The sequence below is a fragment of the Aythya fuligula genome, chromosome 1 (genome assembly GCF_009819795.1).
Source record: "Aythya fuligula isolate bAytFul2 chromosome 1, bAytFul2.pri, whole genome shotgun sequence".
NCBI lineage: Eukaryota > Metazoa > Chordata > Aves > Anseriformes > Anatidae > Aythya > Aythya fuligula.
In genome coordinates, this window is record NC_045559.1 from 164,747,844 (window position 1) to 164,771,780 (window position 23,937).

Consider the following 23,937-nt stretch of genomic DNA (forward strand, 5'->3'; position numbering starts at 1 on the left):
TCTTCCTAAACATCTGCTGTTAGTAACTCTTCATAGTACGGAAAGAATATAGGAACAAGACACACATATACATTCCCTTTGTGCCCATTCAAAGCTTTCAGCAACTTGGGACTTGCATACGATCTCACTGAGAAATGTTGTGGTGATAATGATGGAGCCTTGTTCTGTGACATTGTTTAATGACACGCACCCACCACCCTAAATTAAGTTTCTGGCTCTCACAGTGTCTTAAGAGTATTCCGCAAATCACCATATATGGGGAAAAAAAACTTTTTTTCAAGCCCGATGCCTAATACTGTTACTTGATAACATACTTCTGGAGGTTTCTTCCAAACTAGATGATTCTGTGATTCATAATATAGGGAATAAAATACACATTTATTAATTCCATGTACAATTCCTATGCCACTCAATTCCATATACTTTGTCTACTCTGTTATCTCTTGGTTTTCTGGAAACTATCTTGTTTGTTTTTTTTTTAATCTTCCTTGTCACCCTTATGTTGTTGTAGTTCTGTTGTGAGTTTTGAGCTGGGAGGAACAGAATTACAAGCATGATTCAGAACGTAAGCATGACACAGATATGTACAGGATCACATTTTCTGTTCTGTATGGCGTTACATGGGAACACTTTGCATCACTGTGCATTTCCTCTGGTATTCAGACCAACTTGAAGCAATGAGCTTATACACATGAACCGTTGCTAGCTGACCATTTTTCTACTTGCATTTAGAATGGATGAAAAGTGACAGGACTTGACAATATCATTACTCTTTACCTCGTTTGTTCTGAAGCTCTTTTTATTCAATTACAGTTGTCTATAGCAGGGTTTTTTTTTATCTATGTCTTAACTTCTTTTACACTCAGTTTTGTACTTATTTCTTCATTTGAATAGGATTTTAATTTAAAGGATCTTTCTTGACTTGTAATACAAATCTCTCTACTCACTTTTTTTTTTAAACTGCCATCTTAATTCTATTTATAAATTGTATATGACTCCCAGTTGGTTCTTTTTTAAAGTTCCATCTCACTCTGAAAGCATTCTATCATTTTTGCAACACCTTTAATGACGGTTTCATTAAATCCCTTGATGTAGCTGCTGTAATACATTTTAAGATTTTTGTTTGTTTGTTTTTTGCTTCTACCATGATGGTGTATTTGAGTAAGTAGGCTGAAATGAATATTACAAGGATGATTCTGTGGGTAATCTCTTAAGCAGGTCCTCAGGCAAGAGTTGTTTTTCATGGCGTCTGTAACTCTTTGCTCTAGGAAAGGCACTGTTACAGCATCTAGAAAGCTAGAGTGTGTCTTAGTGCCTTTAAGTACCATTTATTCATTGATGGTACTTATTTAGCTCTATAGCTTGTCATTATTATTCCCATCCTAGGTAACTGACCAAAAACCTAGCCTTAAGTGCTAGTGTTCATAATAGTGGTATTGTTTTTAAATCCCAGCATGGATAACTGTGTTACTCTAGTACAATTAATTTAATCTTATTAGAACATAACTTGTCTTCAGCATGCCTCTTCTGCTGATGTATATTGTTGTCACACTCGTGTAACTTGGCATTGAAGTCCTACTGATTACAGAATCACAGAATCATCTAGGTTTGAAGAGATCTCTAAGATCACCTAGTCCAACCTCTGACCTAACACTAACCAGTCCTCCACTAAACCATATCACTAAGCTCTACATCTAAACGTCTTTTAAAGACCTCCAGGGATGGTGACCCAACCACTTCCCTGGGCAGCGCATTCCAGTGCCTAACAATCCCTTCTGTAAAGAAGTTCTTCCTAATATCCAACTTACAGGGAGTACAGGGGGACAATCACTTCCCTAGCCCTGCTGGCCACACTGCTTCTTATAGAAGCCAGGATGCCGTTGGCCTTCTTGGCCACCTGAGCACACTGCTGGCTCATATTCAGCTGACTATCCACCATCACTCCCAGGTCCTTCTCCACCAGGCAGCTCTCCAACCACTCATCTCCCAGCCTGTAGCGCTGCTTGGGGTTATTGCGCCCCAGGCGCAGGACCCGGCACTTGGCCTTGTTGAACTTCATACAGTTGACCTCAGCCCATCGGTGCAGCCTATCCAGATCCTCCTGCATATTAGGTTCCTTGCATCAAACTCCAGAAGTACCCATTACCTCTTCATTCATCAGGCATCAGAGGTTGGCTTGAGTGTAGCAGAACATTCATGTAGGTGCTGTTGGTCTAATTTTTTTGTGAACTGTACTTAAATAAAAGGTGTTTCATTCTAAAGCTGCTTCACTCTTCTGCTTGAATGGTAAAACTTCCCCTGTTCCCAAAGAAAGCATAGCACACTTCTTAACCACCTCTTTCCTAGAGGACAATTCAGCCTACCTCTGTAAAGGTACAGGCTTTTCTTCTATTTCCTCCTTGTTTTAGATGGTATTTTTTTTTACTTATTTTGAAGTTCTTATAGTTTCTACCACAGCTAAATCTCTTTTTACTGTGCAGTGTCCTGAGCCACGTGCTGAGCCTGGCATGGCCTGTTGGACAGTAACGGCACTTCAGGAAAACACTAGAGTAGGGATTGTTTTAGTCTAACAATTTTCATTTTGCTTTTAAGACCTTTTCACCTCTCCCTCATTCATGCTCACCAGCTTTTAACTATTTGCTGAGGTATGTATTGCACCATAGTCTTGTGCAAAAGAACAGCTGGCACTTCAGGGGGGAGGGATGCTGCTGCTTGTGTCTCCCTTATTTTTCCAACTCCAGTTTAGTATTTTAGCTGTGATGGTTACATCAGGATGCTAGAGTCCTTTCTAGATGATTACTGTAGTATTTTCCCATGTTGATAAGAGTATTTGTAGGAGGTAAATTTAAGTATTATCAGCACAATATAAGCTAAAATTCAGTTTTGACTTTTTTTTTTTTTTTTTTTTTTTCTGTAGATACCAGGAAATGATGTGCCTGCACAGCTCTCTACAGCAACAAGCAGCAACAGTGAACCAGAAAAAAAGAAAAAGAAGCTACAACAATAGCTAAGTAGAATGGTTAAAACCACATATGAATTATTTGTATTTCATTTTCCCTATGGGCAAAATGATGGAAACAGTGTTTACTTTTAAAGTACACTTTTTAATAATTTGTAAAACTGCTTTTTTAACTGTTTTTATGAACATAAAGGACAAAAGTTTTTAAACCAAAATTGTAGCCCTGCTTATCTTATGGAGGAAAATAAATACATCTCCAAAGTGATGAAATTGATGAAATAGAAAAATAGTCATACTATGTTTTTCTGAATAACCTTCTGGACCCTTGTCATCTTTAAAAAAAATAAAATAATGTAGATGTTATTGAACAGGACATAGTGTATATTTATTTTCTGTACCTCCCTTTCTTAGAAGTTTCTATTACTAGTGAAGGCAATACTTAAGAACAAATTCATTCAGCTGTGAAGAACAATTTTTTTGCTGTAAAGTTGTTAGAAAATAATGATGTCTTTAAGAGCAAGAAAAATACTATTTTCTATCTGTTCTTGGAATTCAGCCTGTCCTAAACAAGTAATGCTGCAGGCTCGTGGACATCCTTGAAGGGTTAATATCCTGCGTTTAAAAAAAGGAAAAAGCATAGTAGAAAAAGCCACCCCTCTTCACTGGTAAATCTCATTTCTGTATCCACACATTCATTTGTTCTCAGTTGTTCTGAGAGTTAGAATATGCTGCTTCAACCCTGATTCATCTGAGGAAGATAATGAAAGTGTACACCATTCAAGAGACAGCCTGAACAGCCATGCTAGAAATTGACAGCAGGAATTCACTCTCATAGTGAATGCTGCAAGCTAACCTAAAGTAGACCTGCAAAGTAAACCTACATCATGCCTAAAAAGAACAGTAATACAGGGCAAATCTACCCTTCTGCAAACAAGGGCAAAGAAAGCAAGCCTAGAGAAAGCTCTGCAGCTCAAGACAGCTAAGAAATAAAACCTAATGTTCACAAAAGCTAACTAATAAAATAGGATTTCTGAAATTGCCTTATCCTGATAAAGTAAAAAATGGCTTAAGTAGCAATGAACAACCTGAGTTACATTCATTAAAAGCAAGCCCACATCTGCAGGTGTCCAATTAATAAAAAAAAAGTTTCAGCCACATCACCAGAATTTTCAGGCTCTCCTTCCTTAAAAAACAAAGGCTGTCTCTTGGAAAATAAATGCCATTGACTTAATTTACTCTCTGGAAAAGTTCTTTCCCACCAGATTGGGGTGTTGGAGGTATGAGTGATTTTGTGCGCACACATGCACAATGTGTAGGTGGAAAAGATAAAACCATACCCCTGTACAGGTGTTCGCCTTTGTCCTATACCTTAAAGCAACATCAGATCATTGCTTACCCTCAGATAAACTGTTTTAAATGTTATTTTTTTTTGTACTATTTTAAATTTTATGCCAAAATCCAAAAGTGAAGATTGTAACAGGGATCAGTCTGGTTTGCATTGCTACAGTATGGGCAAGTTCAGATACAAGGTCTGATCTTACCCTTTTTTTTTTTTTTTTTTGTAAGTCACATTAAATTACTTGGCTATGTAGTTGTTTTGTGCTGTTGGGGATGAACAAAAGTAACTTCAAGTGTGCTCCCAGACTCAGTGGTAAACTCTGACCACAGCAACTCGAGATACCAAACTTTCAAGGTGGTAGCTGTTGAATTCTGTGAGTTCATTGCAGTTGAGCTATCATCCTCCAAAGTGCCTGGGAGTGTAGTAGCTTTCATTCTAGCCTCAGCACAGACTTGTTCTGCCAATACCAATTCCCACCTCCCAGAGTCCAGAAACCACAATCCCCCATAAAATAGATTTTTCTCCATGATCTTTGGAATCATTGCCCATGAACTGCTAGTCACTCAGTGGTTTTCTTAATCAGGGGGTCACAGATACAACTGTCATTTAACAATAGTTGCTCAGCTCTGTGAACACTCATTACAAAGGATTTGATCAGATTTTCTGAAGACTTCAAAAGGAGCCAATTAACATGATTAACTGATCACAATAGAGAAAAACATTGCATTGGTTGAGATGTTTGAATCCCATTACCACAGGTCTAAAAGGTTTGCTTGGAAACTTTACAAATGAAGTCTAGTTTTAAGAAAGACATAGTACTGGGTATGTAACTGGTCCCAGACTTGTATGTATAGCAAGCTGCTGTAAACATAGAGCAAGCATGCCAACCTCACTTCACCTCCTCCCACAGTTCCCCAGTGCTCCCCACCCAAACAGTACACACAGGCACCACTGAAGTGTGACAGATACTGCAAACTGCAGCAAAACACTGAACAATCTAAGGTATGAAGAGAGGTCTTTATTCTGCTTTGCTACTCCATTTACAATTATCCACATTATAAGACTCTTGTTAAAAACTACTGAAATTAATTTAATGTAAACAATGACCATTTTGTGCAACATGTGCCAACCAATGCATTAAGTACTAGAGAAACAGAACGATCAAATTATTTCCATGATGATTTGTACAGTAGGTTTGTACAACACAATTATACAAACATAAAAAATATGCAAGTTCTCATAAAATAAATAATTCCAGTATAACTGAAGACTTAAAACAGGATAGCAAATGCAGTTTGGGGGGGAGGTGTCCTTAATTACTTCACACATACACCCGCCATTTTTGGTGTTATCTTTCCCTCATCTTTGAGGAAATACTTATAGAGGGTGCAATCAAACATTTTAGTGATTGCTTTTCCTTTTTTTTTTTTTTTTTTAAATCTGCTACTTTAAAAGTCTCTGATCACTGAACAGATCACTATAAAGAATCAACATTTTTCATTAAAAACATAAAACCAAGTCTTAACCATAGCTATTATACAGAGCAGTTCAGAAATTGATCATAATTTGCAGTACCCTGCTTATCATTTTCTCCCTCTACACTGTTGTATGCTGTTATTCGTTCCTTTGCACATTCCAGAAATCTAAAGGTAACCTAAAGGTAACCCATTCAACTGATTGTAAAAGAAAATTGCGAGAAACAAAAGACAAAGTAATAAATACGCTTCAATTTGACAATAAGCCATCTTGCCTTTGAGCTACAAATCTTACCAGTTAAGGTTGAGAACATTTTGAATGCCTTATTAAACATACTAGTTTTCCAGAAATCTAAATTAATTCTTCACTTTTAAAAAAAATAATCCTCCAGGATTTATCAAATCCTATCAAGTATTTCCACCTTTTAGCAGGGCACTATTTCAAGTTTATTAAATAGATCTCTCAGGACATTAGGTTCAATTATCATCAGAAACATTACAGAAACACTGATAAAATTGTTACTGAAGTAAGAAAAACATACATCATGTTTGCTGGTGAGAAACCTAAAGTGATTTTTATTTGATTTTTATTTTTTGAAATGTGAATACTAAAAACACATTTTATTGACAGCATAGAAGTTTCTCTTTTTAAGGATATTTTTCAGAAAGACTTCAGTGGTACGTCACCGATGACATTTTTTCCAAGAACTGTTCCATTCATACAATGCCTGCACAGAAGTCCCACCTCTAACACATTGCTTTTTAATGCTATGCAATGCTGCTCATACTTCCACTTCTGAAATTTTTAAAAACATTGTCAGTTTCCCTCAAATTCAGGTTGGACCAACTGTTTCGAGCTTAGTGTGCTGATGGCTATGCATCTGTCACTGTGATGTCGGCCTTTCTGTGGACTGTTGAACAGCGTAGGAAGCAGAATTTCCATCCAGCATCCTGGGACTGGATATCGTTGCTATAAAGAGAGAGAAAGACTACTTCAACCAGAGCAACAACTAAAATGGATGTTTTGAGTAATCCACAAAAAATATAAAGCTTCAGAGTGCTACAAACACATTGCCCCCAAATTTCCATTTTTCCCCGTATCTCTTCCCTTCCCTCTTACTTAGTAGGGTTAGAAAAATACCAGCCATATTTTTGTTTCTAAACGCACACAAGCACATTAACTCCAAATGAACCTTTTTAACAAATCCAATCAATTTTTTTCAAATCTCATTTTATTAGGCAAAGGGAGTGCCGGGCTTCCAGACCCTCCTCATTCCACTGCTTTTGTTCATTGATGGTTTTCTCAGAAGTATTTTGAGTTTTCTTAAACGAGTGCTTTTTACAAAAACTGGCATGCAAGAATGGTATTTCTAGATACTTTATCTAGATACTCTATTTTTTTTTGGTAATTCTTGCAGCAGACATAATAGGATTAGGACCGAAATGTGAGAGGGAAGTAGAAATGTAATTATTTACTTCCATAATAACAAAGGCTGCACTGTTCCCTTACTGACACACTAAGAGCAGTGAAAATCATTGCACCTGCTTACGTTCCTTGGAAAGGATACTGGAGCATGGATTTGGACACAAGTGTTCTTACTAGACATTAGTTAAGCCTGGTGATCATCTTCAAGATCACCAGTAATGCAATTACTAAGGTACCAACACTAGCATTTAACTTTAAAGTAACCAATAGTACATCTTAGTTAACTACATGGTGATGGTAAACTGATGGATACGCACTTCTCAGTGTTAAGAGCTGCTTGTTTAAAAGGGATAAATTCTATTTTCCTATGAAGAGATTTGTCACCTATCCTTTTCCTTGATTTCTGTGAAACCAACGCAAAAACTGCTCAAAGAGTTGATGAAAGGCCTCTTTTGACATAAAGCTCATCTTAGTAGTAATTAAAAAAATTAAAAAATTAAAAATTTTAACTGCAAGTGTTATTTCTACAACTGGAACGGTGTTTTCATGCAAAACAAAGCAAAACTTGTGAAGGACTAGCCTGGTATTAAAATAAAAGCATTCATTTTTAACAGCCTGTTGTCTACTATGAAACATACACATATTCCCAATAAAAGTCAGCTGAGTTTCATCACTTGATTTAGGCTGAGCCTACCCTTTCCCAATTCCCTATACATTGGCATAACACATACCAACATTTATTAGACAACACAACTGAAGTTCCCCATCAGGGCATTACATACCACTTCTGTGAAATCCCTGAATTTGATTTTCATTTTTATGCTTCCAGGTAGAAATGTTGCAATTCGCATTTTGACCAAATACCACGTTGTATGTTTTCGCTTTATGGAAACAGGATTGCTTCTCTGGAGATTTTGCTCTCAGCAACTGACCGTCCTTATGGCTTAAAACACATTCCTAGGTTTATAAGGAAACGTTTATTTTAAAACCATTTTCACAAAAAATCCCCCAAAGAAACAAGATCCAAACTTACTATCTGAAATTGTCAAGTTAAAGTTAATACCTTTGCCTCCCATCTTTCCTCTTCTGAAATGAAAGAGCAATGAAAATGTTTTGTCTTGACAATTGCTGAGACAGGCTGTCAACAAGAATCTCTTAAAGCATACATGCTCTGAATGAGCCAGGCTCAATTCTTGCAGCCAGCAATAGCCATGCTTTTTGCTTTCCATTCTCTGGGGGTTCTCTGTTTTAAGAGCTGAATTAAATACATTAATGTCAGCAACGCAAATTTTAATCCAAAATATAAAATTGAGCTTAATCAGGATCAAGCCATCGCAAGACTGGCCGTGGGAAAAGCCAGTCGTGTGACATTGCTGACCATCTTGAACATATTTGATAGGAGCCAACTGATTCTGAAGGATAGTCACGCATAATCCATATCCACCAGGATGCCTGCGACAGGACATCAGAGTTGCTGAGTATTTTTAGAAGTTAGAGGAAGAAAAGATTCATCTATTCTTCCTGTTATGGACAGTTATCCTAATCTTAACTGAGCTAAGTCCCAGATTTATTGCCATTGGTCTGTGAGACAGCATCAATCCGCTCTACCATGGAAGAGAAGCAGCTATTAGCATATCACATCCAGAACTGAAACCAAGACCGAATGTGCTTTTTTTATATGTATATATATGTATATATATATATATATATATATATAATTACTGGTCACTACTGTCTCTCCTTCAAAGACCATAAACCATTAAGTAGAAGACAATATACAACTAAGTTTATAAAACCATAGTTACTAAGTCTGAGGAGATGACTTTTGCTTTCTCCTGCAAAGAAACTGTAGCTCCGCTTCCCTTGCTCTGGAAGAATTCTTCCCCATCAGTCACGAGACTAAGAGCCTGGGAATCTTGCCAGTTGTCTTCTGTAGGCTTTAAGGTAGGTCACTACATGGCTCATAATCAAAAGACTCATCCCACCAAAAGACCCCCACCAAGTCAGCCTGTTAGAAACAGTGGAAAAAAACTGGAGGCAAGTTTATAAAATGAAGTGGTGGACAGTATTCCCCCAAAAATGTGATTTTCCACAGGCACTCAAGATTTTGAAAACTAAGCAATAAAAGAAAAAAGCAAGAACAACAAAATGAAGGACAGACCATAAGCAGCCTTAAAACCTACCCTTTATGCATATACCTCAGTTTCTCGTTAAACTACCTTTTCCTTTATTACAGAATACGTTAATTTAATTGACAGCTTACAATGTTTGTCCTATATTTCTTCCTTGTTTTCAACATACTTGAAATGATGCTATATTGATATGCCATTTTGCGCTTAATTGCCTGACCTCTTTTATTCCCAGACCCCTTGAAACTGAATAAAATAACCAACAGATGAATTAGATGGGAAGACTTTTTTTCCAGTAATTTAACTCCTACCTTTGTTTTAGGAAGCTGAGATTTATTCTGAAATATGTTAGTATTCACATCATTTTCTCTGCAACTGTTTTCAGCCCCCACAGTATCCATAATGCTGCTTCCACATGTCTGTGTATTATAACCACTGTCCACCTGAAATCAAGAGGAAGAACTTTAAATTGTACTGCAATTTATCACTAATAAATCAAGTATAAAAATTTGAGGGATATGACTTAGATTAAGCTGAATTAATCAAATTTAACCAACTATCAGATACTAACAAAAGCAAGTTGTAAAATGGTCAGCCAGAATTTGTTTGGATCAAGTTAAATGTATTACTGTATGTAGTGACATTAAAAAATATCATTAAGTGCTATGTAAGGTCCACTGGAGAAAGGAAGTTGGGGTGGACCCATGGTAAAAGCCCCAGTACAGCCTGCAAGCTACATCCAGTGAGGGAAAAATAGGCAAATGCATCCAGCATGGCATACATGCTAAACATGCCTTTATGTAGTTCAATTTTATAGGAAAGCAAAAAGGGTTTTGTTTTTACCTGAATGCTGCTGTTGTCACAAGGATTTGCACTGCTTTCCGCAAGAGGCGACATGCACATGCGGGAGTTTTCAATGCTGAAAGTGATCCCTGTCATAAAGCTGGTCATGGGTGCATTGCTGTTGCCAATTGTTTCTTTTATCCAAGTGTTCTCCTCTGACACTTCAGCTGCATCAGCCATATCTACAGTATTATTCTCCTTTAAGCCTTCTGTATCCTGAAACGATGACAGCCTTTGACGACAAGCTTCCGAGTGATCTTGTGCAATAGACACAGTTGTTAGAACAAGATGTGTACCATGTGCAAAAGCATCACTGTCCTGCTGACACAAGTTTATCCCATTATCCATTTCCGGGAACCGCACTTCTGCGGGAGCAGCATTTTCTTTGTCCTCATCCTCATCATGATTTTCAACTGCAAATGGTATTCTAATGACAGAAGTCTGATATTGGGCAGATCCCCTACATCCTCCAAGACTCATAGGAGAACAATTTTTAATTGGAGAACAACCATCTATATAAGGACTTCTTGTACTTGGGGGTGTCATTCTATTGGATGCAGAAGCAATATCTGGAGAACAAAATGTAAGTTTTCTTTGGTCTGTCCACAGGAAAAAAAAAACAACAAAGTTATTCCATTAGATATCAGAAGTCACTATCCTCAAAGCTCTGCAGTACTTGGAATAATTATAGCCAACTACACAGTATTTCAGAGAACTGCCTCCTTGCTCCAAGGCCTTCTGGAAGTACCTGACATGGTCAAGGCAACCTTTCAATCCAAATTTTACCACCAAATTTTTTCCAACTATATATTTTGCAAGGCAAACTATGTCTAAGGTTGAGGAGGTCTTGCATTTTCAAACAGCAATGTTATAGTGTTCCCAGGAAAGTGTGTGCAGGCTGGTTCCCCATCTGTTTTCAGAATAAAAAATACGCACACATTCCATAGGCATGTAAAAATTTTTGAGTAGCAATAAAATTGTCAAAAAATTAAAATCAAGTGTGGGGAAACACCAATGCAATCTGTTTATGTAATCGCACCGAAACATTATAAGGCTCAGAGCAAAATCACGCATAAACATGGCTCAAGTCCTCCCAGGTAATGGATGAAAAATGAAAATACTGACATCTTCTAGAGTAACAACAAGGACACCAACGGTTGTCGTTTCTTCTCTAGTCAAGTTCATTTTACATCATCTTGACCATAACATGATTTGAAAGCTCAAGCTAAATATCCCTTGTCCAATTAAAATCCTTCAGGTCTGACCAAATCAAAACTGTGACCTGTCTGCTCGGGCATATGGCTTTAAACCCCCTCCACAGACTAGATTAATCCTTCACATTTTGTTCATTAGGTCTCCATTCCTTTTTCTAAATTATTTTCCTTAACTGATTCTTGCAAGTAGATACACTTCCCTGTTTCACATTATTCAGATACTTCACAGCCAACGACTGTGGCAAACAGAAGGAGACAACTGGCACGCCAAGCCCACTACCTTGTCTCTGAAACAAATTCCAGTAAAAACACAGCTGCTTTTTTAATCCAAATGTGTAAATCAAAAACGAGTAATACATATACAGCAAAACCATACCTGACAGTGGTGTATGTCTTATATGAAAAGCAATTGGTGAAAAAGCAGGAGAACCAGCATGTGCAGGAGACCCCTCTGGAAACGTGGGGCTGGTTATGCTTCCCAGACTGTACGCCCTTGTTCCTCCCTGAATAGGACTGGATGAAAACTGACCCTTCAATAACAAAAAAAAACACATTTTCATAATGGAAACTTCGATTAATATGCACACAATAAATTTTCTTATTTATAAGCTTAATATGACAGTACTGAGGAAATCTAGCCTTCTTGTATGAAGACAATCTTTCATTAGTTTGGCTTTGTTCCACCTTTTCACTTGGACTTTATGCCTCCACATAGAAGAGCAATGGCCTCTGTCACTTAATACCAACTGAGAATGTAACACCCATTATATTTAATAACTACAAGAAGCCTAAACAAAGCTGTGTAGTCAAGTATTTCACCTCAGTTTCTAACACCATGACAGATGAAAGCTGCCTACTATTTATATTGTAATGGAATCAATATCTGAATTACTTAACTCACAAGCGAAGTAATTTTCCTCAAAAAACACACAATAGATCTTGCTTAAGTCTGGTGCAAAATATATATTTTAGCAGTATAATTGTGCTACAGGAATGCATGGACTTTTTTTTAAACTACACTCTTGCTGGAATTATTTTTTTCCATGCACTTCAGCCTCCAAACAGATGAAGCCATAACACCATGCCACCTAAAAGAGCTTAGCTGCTTATCTGGGCCTAAGATTCACCCTCAATTTAAGAAACAGACATAACATTCCATTTTCTAATATTTGTCTATTCATATGAATTTGCTGGTCAATGGAGAAAAGCTTATGTAGCACTGCATTCAAAGATCTGTTTATATGAAAAGTTATTTCTCCCACCACAAATGAGCTTATGAGCTATAAGGATTATAATTGTATCATCAGTTTTTATCAGCTAATATTTTCGGTAGCACCTCATCGATTTAAACATTTTTTCCCATACGTACTCATTTTACAAATAACCAGTTTCCAACATATTTACAGGAAAGTCCTTGATATATCAATTCCTACTTCATTTTCATAGCAAAAGGAAATTAAAACACAATGCCTTCTATAGAGAATAGCAGCATGACATTATAATTTTATGCATGATTAAAAATTAGTTCTATGTTCTTTTAAGACTTCTGTTCATATAAATTTGTTCTGAAAATGGAATTTGAAAAAAAAAAAAAGACACCCTTGGTCTAATACCTGCTCTCCCATAAAGCAGTTGTAGCTTTCTAAAAAAACATGGCTGTTCATCTTGTTAAATCTGTTAGAAAACAAAATTGGTGCAGCCTGCTGTAAAGAGTTTGTGCCAGCTAAGTCACATCCCATCCATCCCCCAACAGGCTACTTACTGAGCTAGATGTTTCCAGGGGGCTTCTGCACCGGACTGGAGATATATCTATTGAACAAAGCACTCCAAGTGGCTGACTACCGCATGGATTATGCAGAGGAGGGGACAAACACTCAGATACACTTCCATTTTCTTCTAAAAACAACTTTCTTCTGAGTGATGAAGAGCTCAGGTTTTCCTGAGACTGATCTGCAAATTCATCAGTTCTAAAATATTCACCTAGAAACGTGGGGGGGGAAGTTGTTTCCAGTAAGAACGCAAGAAAAACTTTCCACTATGGAGGCATATACAACAAAACATTTAATCCAATTTACCATTACAGCATGGAATTGAACTAATTTAGGGACCTATCCCAATTTGTTAACATTACAACAATCATTACACTCTATCTACTAAGGTTCTGCTTCTGCCTATCAACCTTTAACACTTCAGTCTGCAATTTATTTAACAGAGAGAGGGGCTAGCATCTACTTACTGGCCTATTTCCAAAACTATATTACTCTTAACATTTTAAATTGGTAAAAGGGGTTTTATACTCTATAAGCAAGACAAGATCCTTTTTCAAGAATCTCATGTGCTCTGATGGTCATGGTGATGTATCCAAAAGTAAAACAGATTGAACTTGAAGTTAAAGCAGTTTAGCAGTTTACAGCAGAAGTGCAATATTAACAAACACTCATTCAAATATCTTGCTCTAATTGGTTATTTAGTGTAAGACATGAAAATTCACCTGAATTCATGCACTACTCATTGATGGAAACATTTGTTAAGATCAAACACTGAAGCACTGCGTATGGTTCTATTTTAGTTTTGATAACCAAGTTAAATAAGTTTACACTGCAATCTCACAAATAATTTAACTGGCACAATCGGGATCGTGAACTTCAATATTGGGATAGGAGCAAGCAGCCAAAAAACTCTGAGCTGTCTATTCACATCTCGAAACTGTAAGAAAAGGCCTTTACAGTCATTTTGCCTAGAGAGCCAAGCAGTCATTGCTTGATCTGGTAGACAGAGAAATTAATTTTGTACTGTTCTCCCTTCCTCCTCAGCAACCATGGCATTTTTGCCACCATTTAACTGCTAGTCACACCACCACAGCTTCACTTAAATTAAAGGCACATAATTATAGCATAGTTTTACTCAAGGAAAGACTGGGCTGTAAGCCTTATTGTAGAGCTGATCTAATCACAAATCACTGTCAAAGTTAACTAACTGCTATATTTGAAGGAGGAAAAAAAGTCTTCTGCTTATTAACAATTTTGCATTTGGTGTTTTAATATAGCTCCAATAATCCTCCATTTCTTTTATCCTTATGTCTACACTCTAATCATATCAACTTTAAGTTGTATGTCAACATACATGCAACATACAATAACTGGCTACTTTTAAGACCACTTACTAAAAGCTCTAATTCATACATTAAATTTTCATTATTTCATAAGACAAAAACAGCAAAAACAAGACAAAAACACCTTTTCTATTTAGACATCCGTAATTAAATTTAGATATTACAAAGCATACCTAGTATTTTCTCTAAATTAAAATCCACTGGCAAAGACAGTACTGTCTGACAAGCAGCTGTAATGAATAAAATCAACAAAATTAGCTTACAGTGACCTTTTAGTATAACTGTAGAAACAAAAATTAACTTTTAAATTGCATTGCGATTGAGCTATTTAAAGGTTACAGTTGCAATAAGGAAAAGTGTTAATTAAGACTAGGATTCTGATTTGGCAACACTATACATAGCATACTCATCAAGCGTAGAGATAAAATAGAGGGCTGTAGTACAGAGGCCTCTGGAGAGGCATTCTTATCCGAGGAAATAGGCCTCTGATGAGAAGAAGGATTGAAAAGGAAATGGGAGAAAGACCAAAATACCTTGGAAGAAAAAAATATCTGTAATGAAACAGACATCTTAAGACATCTTTTAATCTTTTAAACTATTTATTTGGCAGAGAGAATAACCAAGATTTTGTAAACCAAAATGTTCCAATACATTAAAGGTTTCTTGAAACTAATTTACCCATAAACCTGAAGCTTTTATTTACTATTTGTAAATTCAGATAATAGAGTACATATGAACTTGGAAAAAGTACACTCCACAGAGGTTGGTTTTTTTTTTTTTTTTTTTTTTTTTTTTTTTTTTAATTTTTTAAGACTATGAACCAATATAATAGAATGAAATTACTATAAGAAACAGATACTAAGATAAGCAGTAGCACACAGTTCAAGAACAGTTGTTTCTTTAGGAATATTACCCAAAAAATCATTCCCTTTTGAGGTTAAGTAGCCTTTAAAAAGTGAGTTACAATGCTTCAAAGAAAACCTGTGATTTCACAGACATTGCTTTTTCCTCACCATTGCTTTTCCCAGGCTGCAGAGGTAGCTGTCTTCCAATTGGAGAAATGCTATTTAGATCTATGGCTGTGAAACAGATAAGAATTTAAATTTAAGTATGTGCTGCATATAGTTCTGAAACTTAACAGCTGTAAATTAGAATATTTGATACAGAAATTGTATATAGCTGTATTAAAGTTTTGCAGAGATTAGAAAGGAATACTAAAGTTACAATTATATCCGATTAAGAATTACAATATTTCTATTCAAAAAAGCTTTGTGATATAGCATCAGCTTTGCCCAAATCTTTGCCCACTGCAGCCTCCTCTACATTAGAGATTAGAAACAAAACTGGATTATGGCTAGCAAATAGGCTGCGTTAAAGTAAAATACATTTGCAAAAAATTATGCAGTCCAGGCTTGAAGACAAAGAATCTACCACTCTATCCTTTTTATACAGCATTACACCACTTTGTTTCACCACTCACTTTCCCAGGTCTAGGATTGTGGCTTATGTTCTTTGCTCAAGAATTGATTATTTTAAAATTGATAATTCAAAACCCACTATCCATGCCTTGCATCTCCTTGAGGAAGTATTTTAATAGTTTATCAAAGACCCCAAACACTTATTTAAGAATTTCCTACCACACAGTATTTCACAGCCAACACTTGTTCAGCTTCTAAGCCACTTACTGCATGTTGACTATGTTATTAATATTGTTATACGATTTTATACAAAACCTAATAATGGCATATATTAAATAAGTTTAGAAAACCCACAACATACAGTAATAGTGACATAGCAGGACACAGAGAACAACAGGAACTTACATACCAAATAAAGCTAGAAAAATATAGAACTCTGTTCCCATACATTTATACTGACAGGAAAGCAATCAGAATATGAGAAAGATGACAAAGAAAAGAATGAAACAGAAGACCTGGCTATTATCACTACTGGCTTAGCAAAGTTGTGTGTGTGAACTAAGCTGGTAAGAGAAATGTTATGACATGAAGAAGATTTAAGAACAGGATCCAAAAGAAAATAAAAAATAAGATTCTAGATTAATAAATGATTTTTAAACTAAGAAAGCACTTGGAGAGAACTGTTAGAAATCCATCAGTTGTGCCATCTTTTATTAGTGGTTCTTGAAATTTGAAGTTAAAAAAACGGGTATTTTTTCAAATGTTAGACAATTCTAGGTGGACAGACAAAAGCTACTTACATTTAGTTGAATTAAACTGAGAAACTTGCTTGCCTTCATGATCAGTCCAAGGAGAAGGAACTATGAGTCTTTTTGTGAAAAACTAGAGTAAAATAGAATAAACAACATCTTAGCATTTTTAAGAATTGTGAACTCCCAACTTATTTTAGATTAGCACTCTTACCAAGAACAAAATTAAGGCATACTTTTTTACTATTAACAGACCTGTATTTTTAAGAATTTTAATTCTTCCATCCCCAAACCTAAAAGATAGTTTTATTATACCTATGTATTTTGTTATTTCAGGTCCCAAGTTATTAATGAGGAACAGTTTGATTTAAAAAGAACCCGTGTTCTGAATGTCACCTACCAGCTCAGGTCTTTCAAGTCTGCACAATGAAAACTGTAGACACTTAATTTAACATTAACTAATTATTTAAAAAATTTGAATCATCTCTACAGCACTTACTGCACACTACCATATTTGCAGTGTAGTTTAACATACTTAAAAAAAATAAATTAAAATTTGAAATTAAGTTGTTGTACTTTGACAACTGAGCTATTTTGCAAAAGCAGCAAAGAAACTCTGTAGTAGCAGTAAGAAATGTGTATGACCAAGGCTTTTTGGTAATATAAGTTCATATGGCTTAGTTGTTTCCATACCTTATGTCAGTTATACTCTAAAAATACTATGATGTTAAGAACATAAACACTATTACATTGCCTCAAGAAACACGTGGCAAATTCTGTTCTCACAATAAAAGCAAGACTGAAATTGAAGCAAGAAATCTCAACTTGAAATGCACAACTACTACAGGTGTGATTTTTATCCATCTGAGTTATCATTTCCATGCTGTTCTTAGGCCTCACAAGGAAGAAATAGAAGGATATGCAAATCCTTTTATTAAAGCAACAGAGCATCTTTGCCACAGGCCAACTACACAGCACCCTTATAGAATCATAAAACATTTTTGGCTTATAGGGACAAACTGGTAACAGCATTATACAAACAACATGAGAATGTCAATAACAGTATGGAAGATTTGTCTATCAGAGCAGTCTCTGTATGTATTTCTTAGTTGAAATTGAAAAAACACTGAAGATTTTTGCAGTGAAAATTTAAAACGCTTAACTTTCCCTTCTCTGCTAGACAACCAGATAGTAAAAAATAAAGAATTACAAGCTACACTGTAGGAAGAAGGTCTGACTTCTAACTCAGCAGACTTTGGAAGAAGCAAATAAAAGTCACCAAGCTTCTGCTATACTTTTTATAAAAAGGTAATAAAAGAAACAGTAAGTTACTTAACAGTTACTGAAGGAAAAAAACCTCAACCACTATTTTAGCCTCAAGGTAAAACTGTAAGAGTTTAGCTGAACATCTACATTCCTCTTAGCCAAACCACATGAAAGACAGATCTGCTATTTTGTCCCACAAGTATGTGAAAGAAGATGGGAAGCAAAAGGCATGTGGATTCTAACTACATCTGCAAGGGATGAGGATGCAAAAATTACTTTCTTAGCACCCAATAAAATCCAAAACACTTCTGGATTTTGAAATTCTATAATAAAAATGTGTTTGTTTTTTTTTGTTTTGAGGGGGGAAGGAGAAAAGTATATAGTTAAAACAAATTAACATTTTAGAGCATGGAGTTTACCTCCTCAATGGCTTTTTGTCTTCTGTCTTCTGTCTCCTTATCAATTCTAAGGAACAAAAACCAATTATGTTATCAAAACTATTGCAATAGGAAAAAAAATATTAAGCCCAACCATGTAGTCTTTTTTTACGCATATTTATAAGAGAAATATGATAAACGAGATCATACTAAAATTTAAGACTTCATGTTTTTACTGCTACAAGCAATAAGCTCATACTACAAGTTCAGAAATGGACAAACATATCTCAATTACTTTGTATATATCTTTTTGAAATGAATTAATTTACAGATACAGATTTACTGACCTTCTATTTACTCTTTGTATCAGTAAGCTTTTTTTTTTTTTTTTAATCTGAACAAAGGCTCAGTTATAGTTGATTTTCCAAAATAAACCATTTAGTTATGTTGAACCTTGTAAGCCTAATCTCACGGTAACAGTTTAAAGAAGCTTACTATAAAATCTAGTAGAATAAAAGATTTGGAAAAAAAAGAGAGCAACATATATTTAGAGCACATTTGCACACTCAAATTTCTGACACAGCCTACTTTCCCAGCACAGGGTTCTCCCTCTCAAACAGGGAATCTTACCATAGTTTCTTCAGCTCAGGAATAAAACACTGTTTCAATTTGAACCAATTAACACATTCCCTGAACACACTTTTTGCAAAAAAAATAAATCAAAAAGCCTAATATAAAAAAATTAGTAATTAAAAATTACTTCAACTACCTTCAAATACTTGAGCTTCTCCATTTATATTTCCTCTAACAATCACATTCAAGTCTCAATTGCTACTTTCTATTTTATAAGGTTCAGAATAGATTACAATGACTTTTCATCGCTTTAGAAAGATCAATCATAATACTTTGCAGTAGAGTTAGTATCCCTGGGTACATAATATTAAAAATCATTTTTAATATTTGCTAAAAAAAAAAAAAAAAAAAACACATATAGGTGTAGCTATACATAAATAAAGTTTCCTTCATAGATCTCTTTCATTGATGGAAATCAGACTTTAAAGAGCAGTACTTTGATATGCTATCTTTAGCATCATCTAAGCAGATGTAGCTGAAGACATTATAAATGACTGTTCTGTGAAGACACTTGCACAAAATGGTGGTACAGTACCAAAAAAGTAAACATACAATCATTGTTTAGTTACGCATAGTGGATCATGAGTAATAAGCATCCTTGCAAGTCAGACTCCAAAGGACGAACAGTGAAACTGGGAAAGCAGCTCCCACTAAAAGCGCTGACTAGCACGGAGATAGGATGGGTTTTCTTTAGTGCCTAACTCACAGAAATAAAGTGAAAGTGGCATGTGTATTTAACAGGAATAAAAGCCAGTCTTGCACACAACTTCAAGCAACAGAGCACTTCCAGCTTTGACACGCAGAATGCAAGACAGCATAGATTCTACCAACAGAAAGTAAAAACAAAAAGTTCCTGTACAAGACTACGCCACAGTAACAAAATACAGCTATGGAAATTACTGACATGCCTTCTATTTTTCCTTAACAGTTTGCCAGGAAAAGGTTCTTAAAATTGCTTTATAAATAATGCAATAAACACACAGCACACAGATGATGCCCAGTTTATGAAAACAGTAATAATGCACAAACCTAAGTCTACACAGAGTGCTCGTAGGTTTTCACACTGGTGCTACGCAAGGTTTTCATTACATACTGGAGAATTAACAGTTTGAAATATACACCAAATCCCTTATGCTTGTGGTTCTTTGCAAGTGCTTGAGAAAATGACTGCTAACAAGCTTTATTAAAAGAGTATATAGTTCAGGTAACGTTATTTTGGATGCTCCGTCCCTGGAAGTGTTCAAGGCCAGGCTGGATGGGGCTTTGAGCAACCTGGTCTGGTAGGACGTGTCCCTGCCCATGGCAGGGGTTGGAACCAGATGAGATTTAAGGTCCTTTCCAACCCAAAACATTCTGTAGTTTTCAAAACATGGGCTTCCAAAAGTCTTTTTTATAATCAGAAACTTTTAATGTCAAGAGCTACATATGACATTTTTTAGTTTCTGTAAAGCAGTATTTATGCAAGATAAATTGAGTTGTCATACAAAGTTTTACATACATACTTATCTCTCTCCCCCTCCATGCATCCATCCATAAACATGACCCACAGATATAGCCAAGGACAGTTATATTCTTTCTACATCTCTACTATAAACAGAAAATCCTATTCCTTCTTACACCTCTTTCATGTCCAAAAAGAGCAACGAAAGTACAATCAGCCTGTAAGAAAAACTGTCAAACCCACAACATCCAGAGGACTCTCACCCTGAACAGCCCTCTATCTGTTCCTCCATTTCACTTGCAGGACTTGAAAGTCCTACAGGAATAAACAGGAAAGAAGATTGTTTTACTATTCCTTTACTATGGTGCTTCATGCCATGAGGTGCAATTCTTCGTGGAAGTTCACATCTGAGAAACATATGGGACTACTTACAGGAATCAACACTTCTGGTCTTCCCTTGACTACCTTTGACACATCACTGCATTAGTAGCATTAAATACCATCCTTCAACCTGTGCACAGACTACCAAGCCTGTTTTACTTGCTTGTACTCCCCCCACCATGAAAAGGTGAAAGAAAGGACAAAGTTGTGATCAAGATCCCATATAACCTCAAGTAACTGGCAGTTTTCTCCTTAAAGACAAGGATTTTAGGCTTTTCTCCTTCGCATTAGTTATAATCTGTACTTTTCAAAAATAGTACTGGGTTGCCAATACTGGCTTTCCCAGCTTTATCCTTCTGCACATGTCCCAAAGACAGAAGCCCACGCTTCCTGTGTGTCAATGCTGAACACTCTGACAAGATAAACTGTGTTGTGACAAGAACAGGATTGTGGCAAGGCAGAAGAGGTATCTAGATAGTAGTTATTGGCAAGTTATCTTTTCTGCTTTTGTTGACTGCTGTATCCAGCTGTCTTCCAAATTGCAATCTGAGAGGCACTGCTGTTCTTAACTTTAAAAAAGAGTAATACAGAGGAGCCTCATCTAAAGATTATATCCACATCAGGGACATGTAAAAATTTATGTTGAACGATTTGAATAAAAGGTCTTTAATGCTGTGAGAAATACCAATAAAGCAAATGAACAGTGTTCTGCTATTCAAGCTAAGTTAACTGCCTAAAAATGGATGGTGAGTTACCTAGCATGACTCAAATACATTGCTTGGCGTCGAACATCTTCTGAGTCAATTTCCACAGGATTTATTAGAGCAAGCTGATCGATAGACCATCTAAATTTTCCTGGTGTCTAAAATAAAAAATAAAAAAAAAAAAAAAAAGAAATGGAAACTTAATGCTTGCTAGTGAAAAATGATAAACATAAAACCACAGGACAAATACCTATAGAACAACATAGCCATAACTTGCAGATAATTTGTCAAAGCCGATCAAAAAAGTTGCTACTTAAATGACCTGCTTCAAAAAAAAAAACAAAAACACACAACAACACAACAAAACCCCACCTCAAGCAGATTTTTTCCTCTTGGTAGTGGTATGAAAATGATTTGTGAGATTATATGAAGTGGAAGCCTATTGGTAACATTTACAAATCTAGTCATTTTTTCCCCTCAATTTCTGAGGACAAATTTACTAAAGATCTAGAACATGGGATAAAACTGCTTCTGGATTGCCACAATGAAAAATGTGGTTCCCTGAAAACGCATTATCTAATGGGTTTATCTAATCCAACATATCCAAATAATATAGCAACCTTCCTTTTATTCCACTTTTCCAAGGAGCCTCAGGTGTTGTAATGCCATATGCAGACCACAAAGGCACACTTTGGGGCAATGTTGTGCATAGTTCACAACAAAATCCAGTTCTAGAATACAGTAACCTCCCTCCTTTATTTAATTTAACACTTACGTACAAAACACTGAGCAAATGATCTACTAAGTCTACCCTTTTAGCTTCACCAGTGCAGCCCTCTGCAAACCTTATTGAGGTAATTTCCAGTGAAAATCAGAATGCAATTTACAGCTGAAAAATGTGTTCCATATACATGTGCAATGCATGATATATATGCAAACAGCTCATGGTAAAAGTAAAAATAAAAGTTGCTTGCACACAGACTGCTTAGCACTTCAGTAGGAATTGGTTTTGTTCCACTTAATGTGGGACAAGAGCACCACTGCCATACTTATTTTTTAAAACTGTTCATTATTCTTTTATTTTTCTTGTATTTACCAGGTATATGCTAACCTACTGGCACACCACATATTTAAAGTTTAAAACAAACATTATTACCAATAAGGTAGGAAGACTGAGCAACAATGTTAGCACTTTAAGAAGCACGCTGAAGTCAGCGATAGAACCACAGAAATGCCCCCAAATTTCTTGGCTTAGTACTACATTGAAGTACACTAAAATAAAATGCAGTGATCAAGCATTTTAGAACATTAGTGCTATACGTAACATCTATATATCTATCTAAAGACTAGATCTTACAGACGAAGATTTTGTTGACTTAAAGACTGAAGGACTGGAGACAATCTGCTCCTGAAGTGTATAATAATCGCTTGGACTTTCAAAAGGATTCAGGACCACGGCTCGTCCTGGAGTTTCAGGCGTGATCTGCATTTTAGCTTCTTTGGTATCACCCATGCCAATGAGCTGTGCCTAGAAAAGAGAGAGGGGAAGGAAATTAGAATTCTGGTGTGTTTTTTTTTTTTGGGGGGTTGTCTTAATGATTTTAAGGAGCAATGGTTTAATGTTAGGAGCCAAGAGAACACTAAAGACAGGTAACTTGGGGTTGGTGATACTTACTTTTTTATAGAATCATAAAGATTGGACAAGCCCTCCAAGACCACCTGGTCCAACCATCACCCTACTACCAACGTCACCCACTAAGCCATGTCCCTAAACACCCTCCGACCTTGCCTTGAACACCCCCAGGGACAGTGACTCTACCACCTCCCTGGGCAGCCCGTCCCAGTGCCTGACTGCTCTCTCTGAGCAGAAATGTCTCCTCATCTCCAACCTGAACCTCCCCTGGTGCACCTTGAGGCCATTCCCTCTGGTCATATTGTTAGTTATCTGTGAGAAGAGGCTGACCGCCAGCTCCTCACACCTTCCTTTCAGGTAATTGTAGAGCAGTGAGGTCTCCCCTGAGCCTCCTCTTCCCCAGGGGGCACAACCGCTCCGACCCCACACCCGACCCACTCCCGCTCAGCATTATTCCCTGAGGGGACAGCGCGCGAGCAACCCAAACACCGCTCCTAAAAGCCTCAAAAAGCGAAAAGAAAAGGCAATTAAAAACCAAAGACGTTTAAAAAGCACCGCGGCAGCGCTGAAGGCGAACGCGCCCCCCCTCCTCACGTACCCCCCGGGCCCCCCCGAGCCGCGGGCGCTCAGCGCGGCCGTTGTGGCCGTTGGCGGGCGGTTGCCGGGCGCCCGCTGCCGCTCGCCCCAGCTCAAAGCGGCCCGCGGCAGCGGCGCCGCCAGGCTCTTTAACTGCCCCCGCCCCCTTCGCGGCGCTGCCCAATCAGGATGCGCCGCCCCCGCGGCCGAGCCAATGGCGGCTCCCCCTCCTGTCTCGAACGGGCCAATAGGCGGCGGGGGC

General features: G+C 36.8%; 2 protein-coding genes across 3 annotated transcripts in view; one reads left to right on the top strand and one right to left on the bottom strand.

Moving 5' to 3' along the window:
* The window catches only part of DIS3 (DIS3 homolog, exosome endoribonuclease and 3'-5' exoribonuclease), a 29,414-nt gene extending 26,087 nt beyond the window's left edge, over positions 1-3,327 (top strand). Inside the window, exon 21 of the mRNA XM_032207574.1 lies at positions 2,918-3,327. Within this exon, the coding sequence (XP_032063465.1) occupies positions 2,918-3,007 (90 nt within the window). The 3' untranslated portion in view covers positions 3,008-3,327. The remainder of the gene's footprint in view (positions 1-2,917) is intronic.
* A 3,066-nt stretch (positions 3,328-6,393) lies between these two features.
* BORA (BORA aurora kinase A activator) lies at positions 6,394-23,751 on the bottom strand. 2 transcript variants are annotated; one of them, XM_032191941.1, is made up of 13 exons: positions 23,698-23,751; positions 22,824-22,994; positions 21,518-21,624; positions 18,350-18,395; positions 16,716-16,797; positions 15,511-15,576; positions 14,671-14,727; positions 13,148-13,365; positions 11,762-11,915; positions 10,172-10,740; positions 9,640-9,771; positions 7,982-8,156; positions 6,394-6,743 (listed from the first exon to the last, which is right to left on the bottom strand). In XM_032191941.1, exons 2-13 carry the CDS (start codon positions 22,977-22,979, stop codon positions 6,658-6,660), a joined length of 1,848 nt encoding a protein of 615 aa, XP_032047832.1. In that variant the 5' UTR covers positions 22,980-22,994; positions 23,698-23,751; the 3' UTR covers positions 6,394-6,657. The 2 variants fall into 2 exon arrangements, with proteins under 2 accessions (XP_032047832.1, XP_032047823.1); XM_032191932.1 differs by having other exon boundaries at positions 10,172-10,770.
* Between the last annotated feature and the right edge of the window lie 186 nt (positions 23,752-23,937).